The 18904-nt window shown below is 36.8% G+C and overlaps 1 protein-coding gene across 1 annotated transcript; it reads left to right on the forward strand.

Annotated features, from left to right (window-relative positions):
* Positions 1–976: 976 nt before the first annotated feature.
* On the forward strand, positions 977–17122 carry MS3_00011209 (uncharacterized protein; the record flags this gene model as incomplete). The annotated part of the gene is made up of 5 exons (XM_051219614.1): positions 977–990; positions 5569–5664; positions 6557–6630; positions 8738–8982; positions 16603–17122. 5 exons carry the CDS (start codon positions 977–979, stop codon positions 16720–16722), a joined length of 549 nt encoding a protein of 182 aa, XP_051064170.1. The 3' UTR covers positions 16723–17122.
* Between the last annotated feature and the right edge of the window lie 1782 nt (positions 17123–18904).

Below are 18904 nucleotides of genomic sequence, written 5' to 3' on the forward strand. Positions count from 1 at the left end.
TACCCTAGAGTCAAAATTAATGTAGTTTCACAGGGGCATTGATTCGAATTTTATGTTACATTTCATATGTTTTTAGGGTCTATCACCGCTTCGAATCTGGCGATTTGTGAAAATTCGTCCAATTTAGAGATATTTTTCATCATGGACCAGTATTAAGTGGAAAAACGTCATAGAAACCTGAAGTATACTAACAACTGACTGGATAATTTTATACAGAAAAGGAAGTAGTCATGTGATGTAAATCACTGGATTTAAATAATTTAATTAGAAGGTGATGTAGTCACTGTGAACAGTATAGGTTTTCACTTTACTGCTATATAAAATTCAAGGCGTAGAGTGATCATACGTTTCAAATTTTGACATGTCCTGTTGATGAAAGCTACCGTAGAGTTTATCAATTTAACGCATAGTATTTTGCAGTAAATTACTTACTCCGTATTATACGATAATCATTTATCATACTAGTTTATGTACTTTAAACAAGTCATTTTCCTTGGTTAAATCGTTAATCTTTTTGATTTTCTTTTTAATCCTGTTTTCTCAGGATGAAAATGGTACATACAAGCATCACACAATTGTCAGCTGTTTGAATCGCTTATGTCCAGATATTTGTAATGACTTAGTCAATATACTTTTACAACTCTTAAAGGATAATCATTCATTTAATTTGGTAAGGTGCAGAAACAAATATATATGTATATATATTTACCTGTTCATTTAAACCATTATTATTTCCTAGACAGATTTCAACCCTTATTCACTTTCCGGAACAATATTAACGTCGGATCTCCAGTGGTTGTTCTCTACTTTTCTCACTTATCCATACAAACGTGCACCGAAAACGTGTCTACTTCAAACAACACCATTAGAATGTGTATGTATATTATTCTGACCGACTAGTGCATATACATAATAATGCATATTTCAGGAGCAGTTGTCACATTTACATTGTTTGTATGACAGTACGAATCATGGGATGAGTTTGACCAGGTAATTACTTCGGTATTGTGTTGTGGATTCTTAAATATTATGCTGAATTTTTATCGATCTCATCAACAAAGGTCTTGTTAATTCACAGTTAACAATAACATTATGTATTTATGCGTTTTTAACTACTCTATATCCATTTTCTCAGCTGTTTTAAGATACTAGCTTATGTTATTATCATATACTTAACCAAAAACTGGAGTATTCGGTCTTCTGGTCAAAACCAAACAATCGATATGGTGTAAAATGATGTTAAGCTACCCGAAAACCATGGTCAAGGAATGCCATCCATGATCACTTATCTTCAAGTATGAACTTGGTATCTAGGATGTTGTGCACCATAATTTGTGATTTGCTTTTTGTATAGAGCAAAGATGGTATTTTTCAAACAACTATCTGGTTGTGCCAGTATTTTTGATCATATTCGGGTGGATCATGTAACTTGTCTGGCTAAAACTGATGGCGATGAAGAATAGTTACTTTTGTCTGGTGACGGATTTAGTATGAGATGAAAGGAATAAATTCAACTGCCGTCTTTTAGTTTTCTCATTCACAATTTTTCTTCTAGATATTTGTGTTCATGTCAATCATCTGGTTTTAACAACTACTTATCTATTTAGCCTAACTTCGTTATTTCAAGTTTGTACCCTTTTGTGGACCTATAAATAATGTCTCTGTTATTCTTACTCACAGTTTTTTCAGTCTGAGGAAAAGATACATTACTGAGTTTTGTTTCTTACAATAAAATGGCTTGGACATAAACAAATATTAACAAACGAGGTTGATTACTGTTTATTTCTAGTGAATTAACATGCATAAGGTATATTTTCATTTGATATCCAGCTCAAATTTAGCTAGGAAAAGAGGTAAAATGAACTAGAGGTATATGCGTTAATCAGAGAAATCAGTTTTATGAAGCTAATATTCAGTGATTTGGCCTTATTTTCGACTTATCCTTGCTAAGTATTAGATATACCATTTAGCCTAAATCTTTCAGTGTTGAATGACATTAAAATTCACTTGTTTTTTGAGAATGTCTGGACTGTGAGAGCTCTATTTGCGAAAGGTTTTTAAATGTGAATCGTTCCACGATCCTTCTTATTGTCGTAAAACAATAAAATAACACTCACAAGTGCTAATTCATTCAAAGTTTTTAACTACTGCCATAAGGGTATGACTAAATGGAAGGACAATAATGTTTCCAGTATATTCGTATTCGTGATATCATCCCGTGTAATTTCTTAAGGTTGCTACTATCATTGTACATGATCAAAACTCCTGCCGTAACCATTTATGTGTAGATGAGATTTCTAAATTTGCTGAAATCACGTTTAAAAAGCGAACATAATACAGCTATCATATTCAGTTAACCGATTTATATAATTACTGAATACAAGTATAATCGATATACACTCACTACTGGAATTTCATTTCTCAATGTAAAATTATGAATTTGCTTATTTTCTGCTATTAAATGCCATTTCAGAAACAGTAGCTATCATTAATATATAATTAAATAGTATAGTTTCGCTAATCTAGTACCATGAAAGTCCAATCACTTGTGCTTGCTCTGTTTGGCTTTTATTATGTTATACTTACTTGATATGATAAATTACTTTCTTACTCCTGTTACTCCTCGTGAAGGAGCATAGGCCACTCACCAGCATTCTCCATCCAAACCTGTCCTGGGCAATCCTTTCCAGCTCCTTCCAGTTGTTATTCATCTTTTCATATCTGCTTATATTTCCCGACGTAATGTGTTCTTTGGCCTTCCTCTTTTCGCTTCCCTTCAGGATTCCAAGTTAGGGCTTGTCTCGTGATGCAGTTTGACGATTTGCGTAATGTATGTCCTATCAATTTCCATCGTCTTTTCCTAATTTTTCTTCAGCTGGATGTTGGTTTGTCTCTCCCAGAGAAGGCTGTTGTTGATGGTATCCGGCCAATGGATGTTGAGTATCTTGCGTAGACAACTATTTATAAATACTTGTACATGTTTGATGATGGTTGTAGTAGTTCTCCAAGTTTCAGCTCCATACAGTAGAACTGACCTTGAAGTTCTTATTGAAGATTCTGTCTTTGATATTAGTCGAAAGTTGTTTTGAGTTCCATATGTTCTTCCATTGTAGGAATGCGGCCCTTGATTTGCCAATCCTCGCCTTTACGTCTGCATCTGATCCTCCTTGTTCATCGATGATGCTTCCCAGGTATGTGAAGGATTCTACATCTTCCATAGTTTCGCCATTAAGAGTGGATTGCTGTTCCTGTAAGGCTTGGAACCTGTTGTTGAGAGCTATCTTGAATTCATTGTTTGTCAGTATCTCGAAGGAAGGCTGTATTGAACATTTGTAGTGTTGTTTGTTCAGTCCTTCTTTAGCTTCAGTTTCAAATTGGCCACAACTAGGTGGTGATCTGAAGCTATGTCAGCTCCTCTCTTGGTTCTCACATCTTCCATTGTCCTTCGGAACTTCTTATTGATGCAAATGTGATCTATCTGGTTCTCTGTGGTGTGGTCCGGTGAGATCTATGTAGCTTTGTGTATACGTATTGTGCCGCCTACGACCGATTTGTTGATTGCACACAGATTTACAAATCTTTCTCCATTTTCGTTTCTCTGTCCCAGTCCATGTCGTCCCATGATATCTTCATATCCGGCGTTGTCTATTCCGATTTTGGCATTTAGATCTCCCATCAGAATGGTGAGGTCGTTTCTTGGGCACTTCTCTATGACTGACTGCAGCCGCTCGTAGAATTGATCTTTAATGTCGTCGTTGCTATCATTGGTGGGTGCATAACATTAAATAATGTTCATTGTGATCCCCTCCTTTGTTTTGAATGATGCTTTGCTGATTCTGAATCCGTGAGATTCCCATCCTAAAAGTGCATTTCGTGCTACTTTGGACAGCATTAGAGCAACTCCCTGAGTGTGTGGAGCATTTTCATCTTCTTGACCGGAGTTTAGCAGCATCTCCCGTATTTAGCCTTTGATGTCCAGCTTGGGTCCGATGGGTTTCGCTGATTCCCAGTACTGCCAATTTGTATCTCCTCATTTCCGTTGCTATTTGACTGGTCTTCCAGGTCTCCTACATTGTCCGTACGTTCCATGTACCTATAAAAATTGTTGCTCTGGTTGTTAGGAGGGGCATCGGCCTCGTGGCTTCGGAAGGAACTCGGCTTTCACCACGAAGCGTCATAATTCTTTTGAATGAAGATGGTTCAAATCGGAGGGCCGAGTTTAAATGGTTTGAATTATTTTATCTGGTTAGCGTTTTTTAGCGAGTTAGTTTTCTACGGGATGGGGTCGCTAACCCTATCCCAAACCTTCCTCCTTTACCCGGGCTTGGGACCGGCAGTAACTCTAGAAGAGCTACATGCGGAGTTGATATGATAAATTAAGTATCCATGATTTTAGATTTAGAAAGTGTACTAAATATTGCGCTTCTTTCATTCTATGTAATGAAAGTTTCGATAATTTTTATTATTTATGTTCAAGACGTGTCTAATATATATATGTATATTTCATAGACACATGTTCTTACTGTTATAACTTACTCTTCTATTAAGTCATTTTTTATTGTATCATGTTTCTCTCACTTTCAAATTGTAAGAAACCTAAAGTGAATTATAAAATTTATTCCAGCCCTATTTGAAGTAATTCATACTATAAATACTAGCGTTACCTTATTCCATTTATGATGAAATTTAGTGTACACTAAGTTAGATAATAAAACGTAAAAAGCTGTGGTTAAAAAAACTTTTCATCCTACTTTATCGGTAGCTTCCCGATGTTTGATCCCAAAGTTTTAACTCTTGTTTGTCTACGGTTCAATTAAAGCCATCAACTTCACTTAACATTCCTTAGAAAAATGCAAAAACATCGAGTATTTAAATATATTTCACTGACATGATCCAAATCATGAAAACACCAATTTTTTAAACCGGTATTTTTAAGAAGTATACATCCTGCGTGTAGGACCATAAACTAAAAAGAACAATCTTATAATTGATTAATCATTGAGCAGTGACTAATGTCATGTTTGTCTATTCTGTTGTCTCTGATCGGATTCTATCTATCTAGTTGCCATGTCAAAATGACTTAACATTGCATCCCTTATTATGAGATGTCAGGTGGTCGGAGGTAGTCAGTAGGATTATTTGGATCTACTTTCTGTACTATCTGGGACCTGTCGCTAAGTCATACCTGCAAGTGATACTGTCTGGTGGATTCGAACCCATGTCATCCAACTTTACAACCTGAGACGTTAACATTGAGCTATGCTGACCTCAACTGATTTCCTACGGAACTGAGGTATTTAAAATTGTTCGATGATTGAGCAGTGACTATTCTCATGTTTGCTTAGTGGTTTATTGTTGATCGAATTTTATTGATCAATTCCCCTGCTCTTTAACGATCCATCAACCTATATCAATAACCGAAACTCTCCAATTTAAACAACTTTATGGAATTTTTTTCATGTACTAGTCAGTGTTTTGCTTCAATCTAATTTATTCGATTCTTATAGCTATCGATCAGTGTAACAGTTTATCATCATATACTTTTCCCAATTTTATTTCATTATTTAGACTGTTAGAACTGGTATTTGATTACAATGGACCAACGATTGTCTTTCTCAAAGCTAAAGAATTTTTATTCTGTTTATTGTCTGACCAAGGTTTAAAGTAAGATATTCATAAGTGTAATTTACTTTAAATTTCTCTGAACATTACTTGAATTTCTTTGTAAATATTTGTTACGTAATATACTAACTGGTTTCAGTGTTAGTTATTTTTATTTATGGCGTTAAATGCTGAGCAGTGTGAATATACCGCCATTTTTATACGTATACTTGTTCTTTGTAAATATTAACATTGGCAAACTATTTATATATCTTCCTAAATGTTTATCTGTTTCAACTCTAGCACAAGGCCTTTACTTCTCTTTGTGCTTTTCAAGAGAATAACCTCTTATATTATCTTATCGAGTAGTTCAGTCAATTCTCGTTATTAATTCAGAATTTTTTAATAGAGAAATGGTTTCAAGTTTAGACTATAATTTGAGTGAGTAGACTGTGTGTATATATATGTGTTAACTATACTACTCTCAATGAAGTTAGCAATACCCATTCATTCTTATTAAGTTTGGTTTAAACACATTTTCCCAAAATAAAAACATATCTTTTCGAAACATCCCAGGAACACAAATTCTAAAGTAAGATTTTAAATAATACAGTCATTATTATTTCTCATACATTTCTTTGTTTTTACACTTCCAAAAGAAACTGATGAAGATTATTTATGCAAACACATGTTATTCAGTCAAAATAGTTTAATCGACATCCATTGTTTTCCATCAAAAACAATTTTTAAGACAATAACACTCTGAAGTAACTATTTCCGAGGTTATTTTAGATTGTTATTTAAATATATGACAAAAAAATTCCCGTCTAATTAATTACATCGAATGCTGATTGTAAATCTGCAACAAATAATGAATGTAGCTAATGGTTTCTATGCAGTTTAATAAACTTAGATAAATTACAAAGTGGTTTAATTTTTCTTTTCTGTTATATAGAGAATCATTAAAAACGTTTGGCAAAGAGTATTCATTTCTCTATCAGATTCAACCGAAATTTATTCGACTTGTATGTAAGTGTATGTACATTTTCCAACAAATTTTTAAACAATTTTTATCTTACTGAAATTCATAATGCTTCGCTAGGTTAATTGATCGGTTTGACGAAATCAAATTGAAGCATACTTGGAATTCTTCAATAGCAAACAGAATATTCAGCAAGCATTCGACTTAATCGTGTTTTCATACACAGTTCTCTTTAATCGTGTTTATTTACCTGTTACAACCCGAGTAGTTTATTTTGCTAGAACACGTGTATACCGTGAAAACTTGGTAATTTCTAACCGAGTTACCGTAGATCGTCATCAACAATTAGTAGTTTTGGAGCACTGGACATCTATATCGTTTTAATTTTTAAAACGTGAACTACCAGATTTTCATTAAGTATTATAAAGGTAATACGCTCGCCACTAGTCCTAAATGTTCTAGGTTCGATCTCTGGCGAAGATATAGACGCACGTTTACGATCCTCCTATAAGGGTGATACATTTGTTCAGCCCCTCGCGTTTTCAGTGGTGGTCCATCAGTTCCAATTAAAATGAGTAATTTAATATATGGATTACAATAAATGGAATGAATAAATATCAACTAATAACAACCATTTCGCTTCATTTTAAGTGCAATTCCCAACTAATTATGTTACTATGCTCAAACCAAAATTCCAGGTTTTTTCCATCAAAGACCCTATGATGTTAACAAATAAAAGCAGCTATTTTTCCTGGCCAATTAACTGAAAGTTAATAAAACCTTAGAATCAATGTTACCGCATATGCAGTTTCGTTATCACAAGACCACTCATTATTACTTAACAAGCAACTTTTCAGAATATGATTATTTTCACTTCAATACATTCCAAAGAGGATTACTTCAGTGCAGGTGGATTGTCCAAAATTTATAAGTTATTTGACATCAACTAACATACAATTACTAGGTTATCGTCTTATCAAACACTCACACAGACTAGCTTCGTGAGGGAATTCTCGGAGTTCTAGTGAGAAGCCGTGACCAGTGGAGACGGCCGTTCAGTGCTTCCAGGTTTTCAATGGTGGTCTAACATCAATCAGTTCATGATCTAACTTCACTATTTCTCCATTTCCTTAAATTCATTATCCATCCATTCTTTACGATGCAACAAGACTTACATGATCTAATTGTCATGACTTGTTACCCCATTAATTTATCACGTGATAAGATCGCTAATAGACACCGACTTATACGACCAGACCAACAACGCATAAACGTGTACGAGCAACCTACGGTTCCTGTTGGTCCTCTGAGATAGTAGCTTCTCCCTTAACCCATCATGTTCGGTCCAGAACGCCAAAATCAGCCTCCGCTATACGAATCATAAATTTCGGACATACTTGGTTTATATACATACAAACCAGATAGCATCATACCATAAAATAGAAAATAACAATTACACAAGACCAAGTCAAAGTGGCTGTGGTTGTGAGAGGCTGTGATTAATAGATTGAGAATAGTAAATCATATAACAGTAACCAATAGGTTGAATGAAAGATAATAATAAAAGGACTATAAATATACAAATAATAGTTACTTAATAGTTATGCCTTGTGGATCAGACCTTCAGGTCGAAGACTCGGGGAGTGGCCCCTAGGAAAACCACCTGCTTCGGTTTGGGCACCCGGGCAGTATTACAGCCCTCACACATATCGAATGAGATTTGTGTGGTGCATATGTATTTGGTGCCTATTTGTACCAATATCTATGTGTTGAAATAATAAGAATATACGTAATAATCCATAAAAAATTCTTAACAGTTACCATTCGCTTGTTCTTCGTTAGGACATAACACGAATAAATTATTTTATATAAGTAATATCCACTAAAACAAAGCTTTTAACTCGTTTAATTGACTTTTAGTGACAGGTATGTGTTCTGATGTATTTTCATTAAAATCGCGTATTATTTAAAAATAGCTGAGATACAGTTTATTAGGAATCCAAGCTGATGATCACGTAAGTATTACTGACTGTAAAAATGGTAAATTGTTTTTATCTTCATTTGATGCTCGGTATAAATATTCCGTCTTTTATTTATCTTCTGCTTTTTCCTCTCTGTATCAACCGTTACTTTTTCTTTCCTATATTTTAAAAGCTGGTAAATTAGGCACAGATTCGGGGATATTTTATGCAAATTTTACTTCGAAAACATCAAAACGTGGTCTTTTTGTGGGGCACCAACCACTGATATCGCCTGTAATTGAAATAAATGAAGATTTTACTGAGTTGAAATATAATTCTGGTCTACCAATACGTTTAAATGCAATCGAAGTTTGGGCAGCTGGTTCCAGTGATCACATGTCTAAATTAGAAGATCAAAAGAAATGGGAATCTGATCAGGTATCCTATTTTAACCGAGCGTGTTAGCTATATGGACCATTTAGATACATAATATAACACTTTAGATAATAGGACAGACACCGTTAAGCTACCTTGTTAAATAGTAATGATAAAGGAATAGCACTGACCACGATTGTCATGGCTTAATATTTTGAGTTTGCTATGAACATAACCACCTGCTTCGGTCTGGGCACCCGGGCAGTATCACAGCCCACACAAATGGTGAACTGTCTATATTTATGGAAACAACTTTTCTTGCTTCGACTAATAATCAAGTGGTTCAAATTATTATTATTATTATTATTATTATTATTATTATTATTATTATTATTATTTACTATGTCATTATTCATCCTCTTCCATTCCTACTGTCTTTACTTATTTTTCGACTTATACAGCAGCTCGCCTATGGTGGAAACTTGGTTCTATCTAAACGTTCTCGAGTCACTGTCTGGTTGAAAATTGTATGTTACCACCAATTACGAATACTGAAGCAGTTTTTCTGAAACCAGATGCACCATTCAAACTGGCTGCCTTCAACGTTCGCACATTATGCAGGTCGGACAACAGATGGGGTTGGTTATGTCTTTGGAAAGTCTTAATATTGATGTTTGTTGTCTATCCGAGACTGGTGAGGTACTACAAATTCGCTCTCCATCTGTCGCTTCAAAAAGCTTGTTTTACGTGCGCTTATCCGGTGACCCTGTGTCATCTTCGTCTGGTCTTACTCGCGTTAGTGTCGCACTAAGCGCTAGACCTGAAGCAGCACTAATCGATTGGATCCCCATTAACAGTCGGTTACGTGCTGTTAGATTAGAGAGTTCCATCAAAGTAAGGAGAAATCGGAGTGAGAAACGATGTCTTTTCGTCATATCCGCCTATGCCCCGACAGATTGCAGCCCGGATGCAATCAAGGATGAGTTTTACCACCAGTTATCTGTTCTTCTCCAGAAAGTGCGTTCGACAGATATTGTAGTACTAGCCGAGACTTGAATGCTCAGGTCGGGCGTCTAGGCACAGAAGAGAGTCGTTCAGGTGGCCGATGGGGACTTGTTGATCGCAGGTCAGATAACGGGGACCGTCTACTGCAACTATGCACAGACCACAACCTGTTTCTGGCTAGCACTAACTTTCGGCACAGTCATCGCCGATGTGCCACCTGGCGTCCTCCCTCTACATCTCAAGCCTGGACTCAGATTGATCACATCGCGATCAGCTACCGCTGGCGTGGTTGTGTACAAGACTGCCACTCCTTTTGGAGTACCTATCTGGACTCTGACCATGCTTTGGTCTGCGCCAATCTTACCCTACTTTTCAGTGGCCAACGAAGTGACCGCCATCAACGGATTGATATTAGCAAGCTGGTTGCAACTTCTGTTGCAAGTAAGTATCGAATCAAGCTAGCTACCATTCCACCGAAAAGTACAGATGAGCATTGGTTGCAATTGCACGACGCCATGAAAATGGCTGGTGCAATCAGTTATGGGTTCGCGAAACGTCCCTCTTACAAGCACTGGATTTCTTCAGGTTCCTTACAACTCATTGAAGCCCGTCGGTCTATTCCGGGTGACCGTGAGTTTGACCACAAACGAAGGTTGTTACATAATGAAATTGGGCAAAGCTTGCGTAAGGACCGAGAAGCCTGGTAGTCGAAGCGTGCTAATGAGCTCGAAGCAGCAGCTGCATCTGGTAATTACCGAAAGCTCTTCCAACTCATCCGAGCCAATGGCAGCAAGAAGTCTGGTGTGAGCGAAACAATTTGCGAGGATGATGGGATGCCAATCACTAATATCCATCGACGTCTTGGACGGTGGTCAGGATTCTTCGAAGGGCAGTTCAACCGACCTGATGCCCCAGGAACATTGGTCGGACTGTCCTGCCCTCCATGGCCGGTGACGACTGATCCACCAAATGAGGCGGAAGTCCGCAAGGAACTCCAACTTTTGAAGCACTATAACTCACCTGGCCCAGATGACTTACCTCCGGTTCTTTTTAAAGATGGTGGTGACCTTGTGACCAAGGAACTGACGACGTTGTTTACAAAGGTTTGGGAGCTAGAGAGTGTACCAACGTCATGGAATGAGTCGATAGTTGTCCCTATCTTTAAAAAGGGTTCACGTCGTTTCTGTAACAACTATCGGGGGATAAGTCTACTTCCGATTGCACCCAAGCTATTGGCTTCCGTCATACTTCTCAGGTTGTTCAAAAGATTGACTCGCGAGGAGCAGGCTGTTTTTCGTTCTGGTCGAGGATTTATTGATCATATCTTCACACAGAGTGGGGGCTAGAGAGGCTGATAACAAACTGGACCATCTTTGGCGCCTCGTAATGTTAGTCTGGCTGTAAAAGGTCCGATCTACAAGGCCTCGTTGAGAGCAGTTTTGCTCTATGCTTGTGAAACTTGGTCTCTCCGAGTTGAGGACGTTAGACGACTCTCTGTGTTCGATCGTCGTTGTCTCCGAAGGATTGCTGACATCCAGTGGCCACACCATGTTAGTAATGCAGAGGTTCGGCATCGTGTGTTCGGACACGGAGACGATAATTCAATCGATGTCACCATCTTGAAACGCCGACTTCGGTGGCTTGGACATGTTCTCCGAATGTCGTCCCAGAGAATTCCACGTCGTGCATTATTTGCCGACTCTGGGACTGGTTGGAAGAAGTGGAGAGGTGGTCAGTGCATGACATGGTGTCGTGGCATGAAAGAAAGCTGCAAAGGACTGGCTTCTGTTGGTCCTTCACGACTCCCTGGTTGGGGTCTAAGAGATGGTGCTACACAGTGACTAGAGACGTTATCAGATATGGCTCAGAATAGAAGCCAATGGCAATCCTGCTGTAACCTTTCTTCACTTTCTTCGTAAAAAGTGGTTGTATCTTCCTTAACTGAAAGATTTCTTCTGATTGTACCTTTCTGTTCCCCCATTATTACTATTATTATTTGTACACTACCTTACACCAATCTCTTCGTTATCGTTCTCTCATTTTTAACGCTCCTTACCGTTTTTCTTTTTCCTTTTATTCAAATTCTCATTGTTTTGTGTGGCGCATATATATTTGGCGCACTCTTGTACCAATATTTATGAGTTCAAATAAATAAATGAACATGTTCAAGTTCTTTAATAGTTAAATTAAGTGCTAATTGATGCGGTGTGGTCAGTTGATAATTGGCCACAAATACCTACTATTAACCCGAGCTTTCAAATGAACTGATATTAGATGACAACACAATTGACCAATAGATAAGTTTTTCAACGAAACGACACTTAAAGGGAAGACATTAACACAAACATAAATTAAATTTGATTCGAAACATTGTAAAATATGGGCTATATCGATACTTGAGCTAATCCAACTTGTGAGTGATTATACAAGTATAGTGTAGAAAGTAATTTCCTACAGATGTAATTCTAAACTATTCCCTAGACTGTCGAGCACAGAGTCTTAGCTTAGCCAAAGTCAAAACAAGTAAGCTATTTGGTTAGATAAACTTTAAAGAGAGTAAGAACAAAGGTTGGTGCAGAATAATATGAATTCATTTTATTTCGTTAGGTTCTCATCAGCTGCTTACAACCTAAAATATTTGAAATTCAACGTTATTATAGATATTGACATACTTATACAACAGAGGGCGATGAAGGATGAATATATGTAACATAATGTGGTAAAGATTTCGTTAGAGTGATTGAGGTAAACTTTATCTGTTTCTTAAACGTAAATTAACACTAATGGTATACAAAATGACAATTAATACAGTCTACTAAAAAGGGAATCGAGAGACAAATAACATACGGAACAGTAACTAGAGCATAGGGAAAATGAGTCAACGAACCTAATATCGTTCGTAATAAATATAAATTTATGATTGGTGAATAAGCAAAACATAGTCATACAAGGTCAAAATAAGTTAACGTGGTGGTGGGTGTATCGTGTTATCATTGGTGGGTTCATCTATCCATCACACGTTACGTATATAGGTGATTTTACGATACTTAATTTGATAGATTAAAATAAAAGTGGTCGTAACTGATTATTCAATTGGCTAAGTGTGTAGATAGTTCAACCAGATCTCCGTAGAATCTAAAATGTACATGTATATAACTAACGTCGTGTGAAAGGAGTTAGTTATCCATTCATATATTGGCATCTTTTATTTAAGTCATTTGTGTCTCAAAGAGATACAGTACTATCTACATCATTACAAAAATCATAGTGAATAAGAGGAACCTTCATTAATGCTCACTAACTACTATGTAAATGAATTCATTGAAATGCAAATTAGTCAATTAAGAGTAGAGTATACAAGCTATCAAATTACTTGTTGCTTTTTTTCTTACACTGCTTGTATAGTTTTACTTGAAGTTTTTTGTACGTTTACTGTTTGTGGTAATATTTAAACTAAGTTTGCACAAATCAAAATTTCAACATTATTGTTTCACCAAAGTTCACATAATTAAGTCACGTCATAAAACTAAGTAAACAAAGCAACGATTCTAATTAAACAATGGAATAATTTCATTTCAACTAAATATCATCAAAGCTCCTCACTACAGTTTATGGTGCTAACTTATAATAGAGTGCAAATACAATGGTAATTATTTAGTTAACATCCCGGACTGACCTTAGTTAAATAACCATTAAAATCCAGGAAGCATTGAATAGCTGTTTCTTCCCAGTATTAGACTTTTCAACTGTGTAGATCAAGACCCCACCCTGGACTAAACCCCGCACCTTCAGATCTCACAGCAAGCGCTTAACATTTAGGTCACTCAGCCTATGTTCAGTCATTTATATGTTTAACTTGAACTCGTGTCGCTCAACCACCTTACATTAATAGTGGTAAGGAAAACGAGTAATTGAATTGCTAGGTTTGAAGCGATTACGAGTTCACTTAGTCTGCAAATGGAACAAAGACTTGTGACCAAAAGACCAATGAACTAGCTATTCTGTTGCGTCCCAGCTCCGCTAACTAGAGAGAGAAGTCAAAGTCCGAACGGGGAAGTATATTCCGCAAAAGATAATATTCCGCGTGATCTTCCGCTGACAGAGATGCAATTACCATGTTTTCCTCAGCGCCAATCGATCATTACCGAGTCGTGAGGAAGCATTTGCCTGACCGAATTGTTAAGTGCGTCGGTATTGGATCTCGAAATCAGACCTCAAGAGTACCAAGGGTCATCGCTGAAGACGATTTGCAGAATGGGCTCCGGTTACATCCAGAGAGATGCCAGTTTTTATTGCAGTCAGTAAAGTATTTGGCGTTCATTTTTGACGCTGAAGGCCGCAGACCGGATTCTGAGAACATTCGAGCTATCAAACTGATTCCCACCCCCACTAATGTCTCGGCACTACGTTCCTTCATGGGACTTGTTACCCATTATGCAGCGTTCGTTCCTTCAATGCATGATATTCGCGCTTCATTGAATCGTCTGCTGGAGAAGAACAGCACTTGGAGATGGACTAAAGAGTGTGATGCGGCGTTTTATAAACTCAAGTCCATAATTAACTCGGGATTGTTGTTAACGCACTACGGTCCATTCATGCCGATTATCGTAGCTACAGACGCTTCAGCGTATGACCTAGGTGTTGTTATTTCACATCAGTTTCCAGACGCGTCAGAAAAGGCTGTTATGCATGCATCCCGTACACTAACCCCGGCAGAAAAGAAATACAGTCAGATAGAAAAAGAGGCTCTCGCACTTGTGTTTGCCGTTCGACGTTTCCACAAGTTTCTGTACAGTAGGAGATTTACGCTTCTCACGGATCACAATCCTCTGCTCGCAATATTCGGGTCCAGATCTGGCATTCCAGCCCATTCTGCAAATCGTCTTCAGCGATGACCCTTGGTACTCTTGAGGTCTGATTTCGAGATCCAATACCGACGCACTTGGCAATTCGGTCAGGCAGATGCTTCCTCACGACTCGGTAATGATCGATTGGCAGCTGAGGAAAACATGGTAATTGCATCTCTGTCAGCGGAAGACCATGCGGAATGTTATCTGACAATCTCAATACGGGCATCGCCGGTGTCTGCAACAGACATCCGAAACGCTTCCAGGAACGACCCCATCATCAAGATAGCGATGAACCATGTCACCAACGGTTGGTCGTCTAAGAAGTTTGATGGGGACATGAAACAGTTGTATCAGCGGCGGGACTCACTATGCATTGTAAACGACTGTTTGGTGTTTGGAGAAAGAATGGTTGTGCCGGAGCCCCTTCGCGCAAATGTGCTGAAATAAAATTACAAAATTAGGACCTTTTTCAAGTGAGTTCTGGGGATCTAACGTCCCCAACATGAATGAAGTGGAGAGTGATGTAATAATTTAAAAGGAGAAATGAAATTACTAAGTAAACAATGGGAGTTTTTATATTTCAAAAAAAACAACGGCTTTTTTTCATTGAAAATCATTCAGAGTAAGTTACCATACAATTTCGGTCTTTTTTGTAGTAAAAATGACTTTCAAATAAACTATTTCTGTTCGAAAAGTTGCATTTCGATGGAATTACTATGTTGAAAGTTGAACTCTACAACCTGATGATAGGTTAAATATGTAACTCAATAACTAACATGCATTGCCTTATTTAAGTTGACTCAATATCTGATATCATTTGTTTGATTGCGAAAAATAGTGTTCCTAATTATCTTGGTACAGTTGTCTTAAACATATAATTGCTGTACAAAAGTACTTGAACTGTCGAATACTTACAGCGAATCCAACTAGTCTTTGTTGTCAGGAGAATAATTAATATGTTTGCTGTAGTAAATGTCATCCTCACTAGCATGTTATGAAATATTACTAAACTCCAGTTTCAAGAATATAAATGTCGTATATATTTCACAGTTAAATGCTTTGTCATAAGTTTCGTCCGTTATCAAAGCTTTTATAATTTTGGAAGATTACAAATTAAATTTTCTTGTTGATATCTGTATAAAAGATTGGTAATTATTACCCTGTAATGAATATGCATTGAATATGTCACTCTTTATTAAGTTGGATTAACCACTCTGTACAAATTATTTCCTAACTTTACATAACATTCTTCTCTAAACTACAGCTCACTGAACCAGTGATATTTAACATAAACGGAAATAAATAAAACAGAAAATCTGCGATTTATTTCATTTAAAGACTCTAATAATGTATTGCTTTTTGAGTTGATCGCATTATTAATAATTAAATCTGCTTTCTCTTGTTTTGTGAACTGGGGATATTTTTACAAAATCTAGCATCAATGTAATCAACTTCATTCTGTGTATATAAATAGCAGATGATAATTGCGCTATAAAAAGAATCTGAGTCACTGTTTGATTTTCAAATTACCAATCAAATATTTTACTGGACGACTGAGACGAAATAAAAATATTTATTGAAGGAGATATAAATTAGAAGCTATCAAGTTTTCACACCAATCCTCAGAATATATTTACGTTTTAATATTGTTAAAGTATATAGTATAAAAGTTCATACGTCACATACTATCATTGAAATCCTAGGCAATTTGATATGTCGTAGAGTTACTGGCTATATAGTTCATCATTTCTGTTTATGACATATTTTAGTTGTTAACATTAAATCTTTAGTAATTAAGGCATTATTTATAACTTTTGTTTTCCGTTAGGTTGCTAAAGCGAAAGAACGGAAGTTGAAAAATGAAACATGGCAAGATTCTGCTGATCGTTTCCTTCTAGAATTAGATGGGAAGCGAGTATGTCATTCTGATGGGATTGAACCACCATGAATACTATTTGAATTCACTCTAATTTCCGAGTATACTTCTCAGCGAAATGCATAATAATAATAATGATAATATAGCTGAAACTAAGTCGCCGACTTTTCAAAAGACCAATTCTTTTGATGTAAGTACTTTTTAAACTTCCATTCTCGCACCAAGAATCTCTTTTTTGCCATGGATTTTAAATATCATTTTTCATCATTTGCTTTCGGGAATATTTTCTATTATGTCGTAAAATCACTGCACATTTTAACTATTCTTATCTTATCTGTTTAAGTTTACAAAATTCTTCAGTCACCATCGTTTTTTTCTTGTAAACATTAGATCAGTTGTAACAATGATTATCGTTAATATTCTTCGTTCATATATTTCTATGTAAATGTACAGAATGAGTAGACCGTCCATGATAACTTTCTCTTTTTACTGAATTTGCTGATTCTGGCTGAGTACAATGAAATAGAAGAAGTCTCATTATTTATAGATTTTAAGTGGTTAAGAGGATATTCTCACAAAACCCTAAACCTAGATATACCACTAGATTGCAGTTATCAGCAAAGCAAATATACAATCTTGGGGGTAACAGGCACCAACTAGTGTCAGTTAGAGGTGGTAATTAGTCTTTGGAACCGAGAACTTTATAGTGATTGGTAACTTAGTGGTAAGCACATTGATTACCACTCAGTGTTGTCTTTATCTGACTATGCTTGTGTATCATAAGGAGATGTTTAGGTCAATATTTTAGTTCACCATACAGTTTATTACTATAATATTTAGTTATTACAGTGAATAACTGATCTATTCTAGTTTATATCCATCGTCTCTAAGTTACTTAGTAACATGTTATCGAACTATATCTAGTGAAAATAACATTTTACAAACTTAACGGAAGTATCACTGGAAAATCTATCAAACAAAATCCTAATATCACTAAAGCTAATAATAAGTCATATTCTGCAAAGAGAACTAGAGTATATATTCCGAATGTTACAAAGTCTGATTGGTAATACATTTGTCTCGAAAATTTGCATATTGTTCTATCCGAGTATCCCACTTTAGGTAATCAGTCCCCTTATAACACCAAAGTGGGTTTCAGTCAGTAACAACGTAGAACTTCGTACGTACGTACATCAGTTCGAGTTGCCACACCACATTAGCACAGAGATGCGGTGGTCGATTCAAATCCCGTAGTGGTAGAGGTAATAAGAGTATAGGCAGTAATCGGGAAGATTAGGGTTTGGAGATGTTATTTAAAGAGTATAATACAGTGAAAAAAATTTGGAAAGAGGAAAAAAGGGACATGAAGAATTCAGAAGATTAGAATTTGGGAGAACACAGAGAGTGGATGCACCTGCGCCATTGCAAACGATTTTGAGCCATGTCATTCAGGGTCTCTAACCATCGGTTGCTGTCATCTCGCAGTCCCCAACCAGGTAGTCTACACCTACCAACATGACTCAGTCTACTTATCAGTGACTTCTTGGACTTGTGCCATGTTTTGGTTTGGCCGCCCCTAACTTTCTTCCAACCTACTCCTATACCACTGAACATAGCACGTCGAGGCAGTCGGTCGTTGGGCATACGTAACACGTGTCCCAGCCATCTCAATTGATGAAGTAGTAAAACTTCAATTGATTTGCCATCCTTACCTAGTACTCGTTTCCTAACAACTGCATTACTTACTCGATGGTCCCATGATATACGAGCAATGTTTCGAAGACACCTATGATCAAATACTAGTAACCTACGAATATCCTCTACTCTTACCGGCCATGTTTCACTGCCATAAAGTAGGACGGAACGAACTGCTGCGCAGTAAACCCGTCCTTTGGTTGATAGACGGATATCTCGCCTACGCCATAAATGACGCAAGTTGGCGAAAGCTAGTCGAGCCTTCTGTATCCGTGCTGAGATTTCGTCACACACTAAACCACAAGGGCTGATGAGACTTCCAAGATAAGTGAAGCGGTCGACACACTCAACTACTTCACTCCCTATCACTAGTTCGGGTGTCGATGTAACCCAATCCTGAAGCGACATTTTGCATTTCGAGGGAGAGTTTATTCTCCCACCAATCACGATTCAGTTAATATCATTTTTAGCGAACTTGTGTAACTCTGTACATCACTTACGGGATGAACAGTCCCCAAATTCGACAAGTCAATTTCTAGCTGCTGTGACTTTATGAGCC

Source organism: Schistosoma haematobium (genome assembly GCF_000699445.3).
Source record: "Schistosoma haematobium chromosome Unknown HiC_scaffold_9, whole genome shotgun sequence".
Taxonomy (NCBI): domain Eukaryota; kingdom Metazoa; phylum Platyhelminthes; class Trematoda; order Strigeidida; family Schistosomatidae; genus Schistosoma; species Schistosoma haematobium.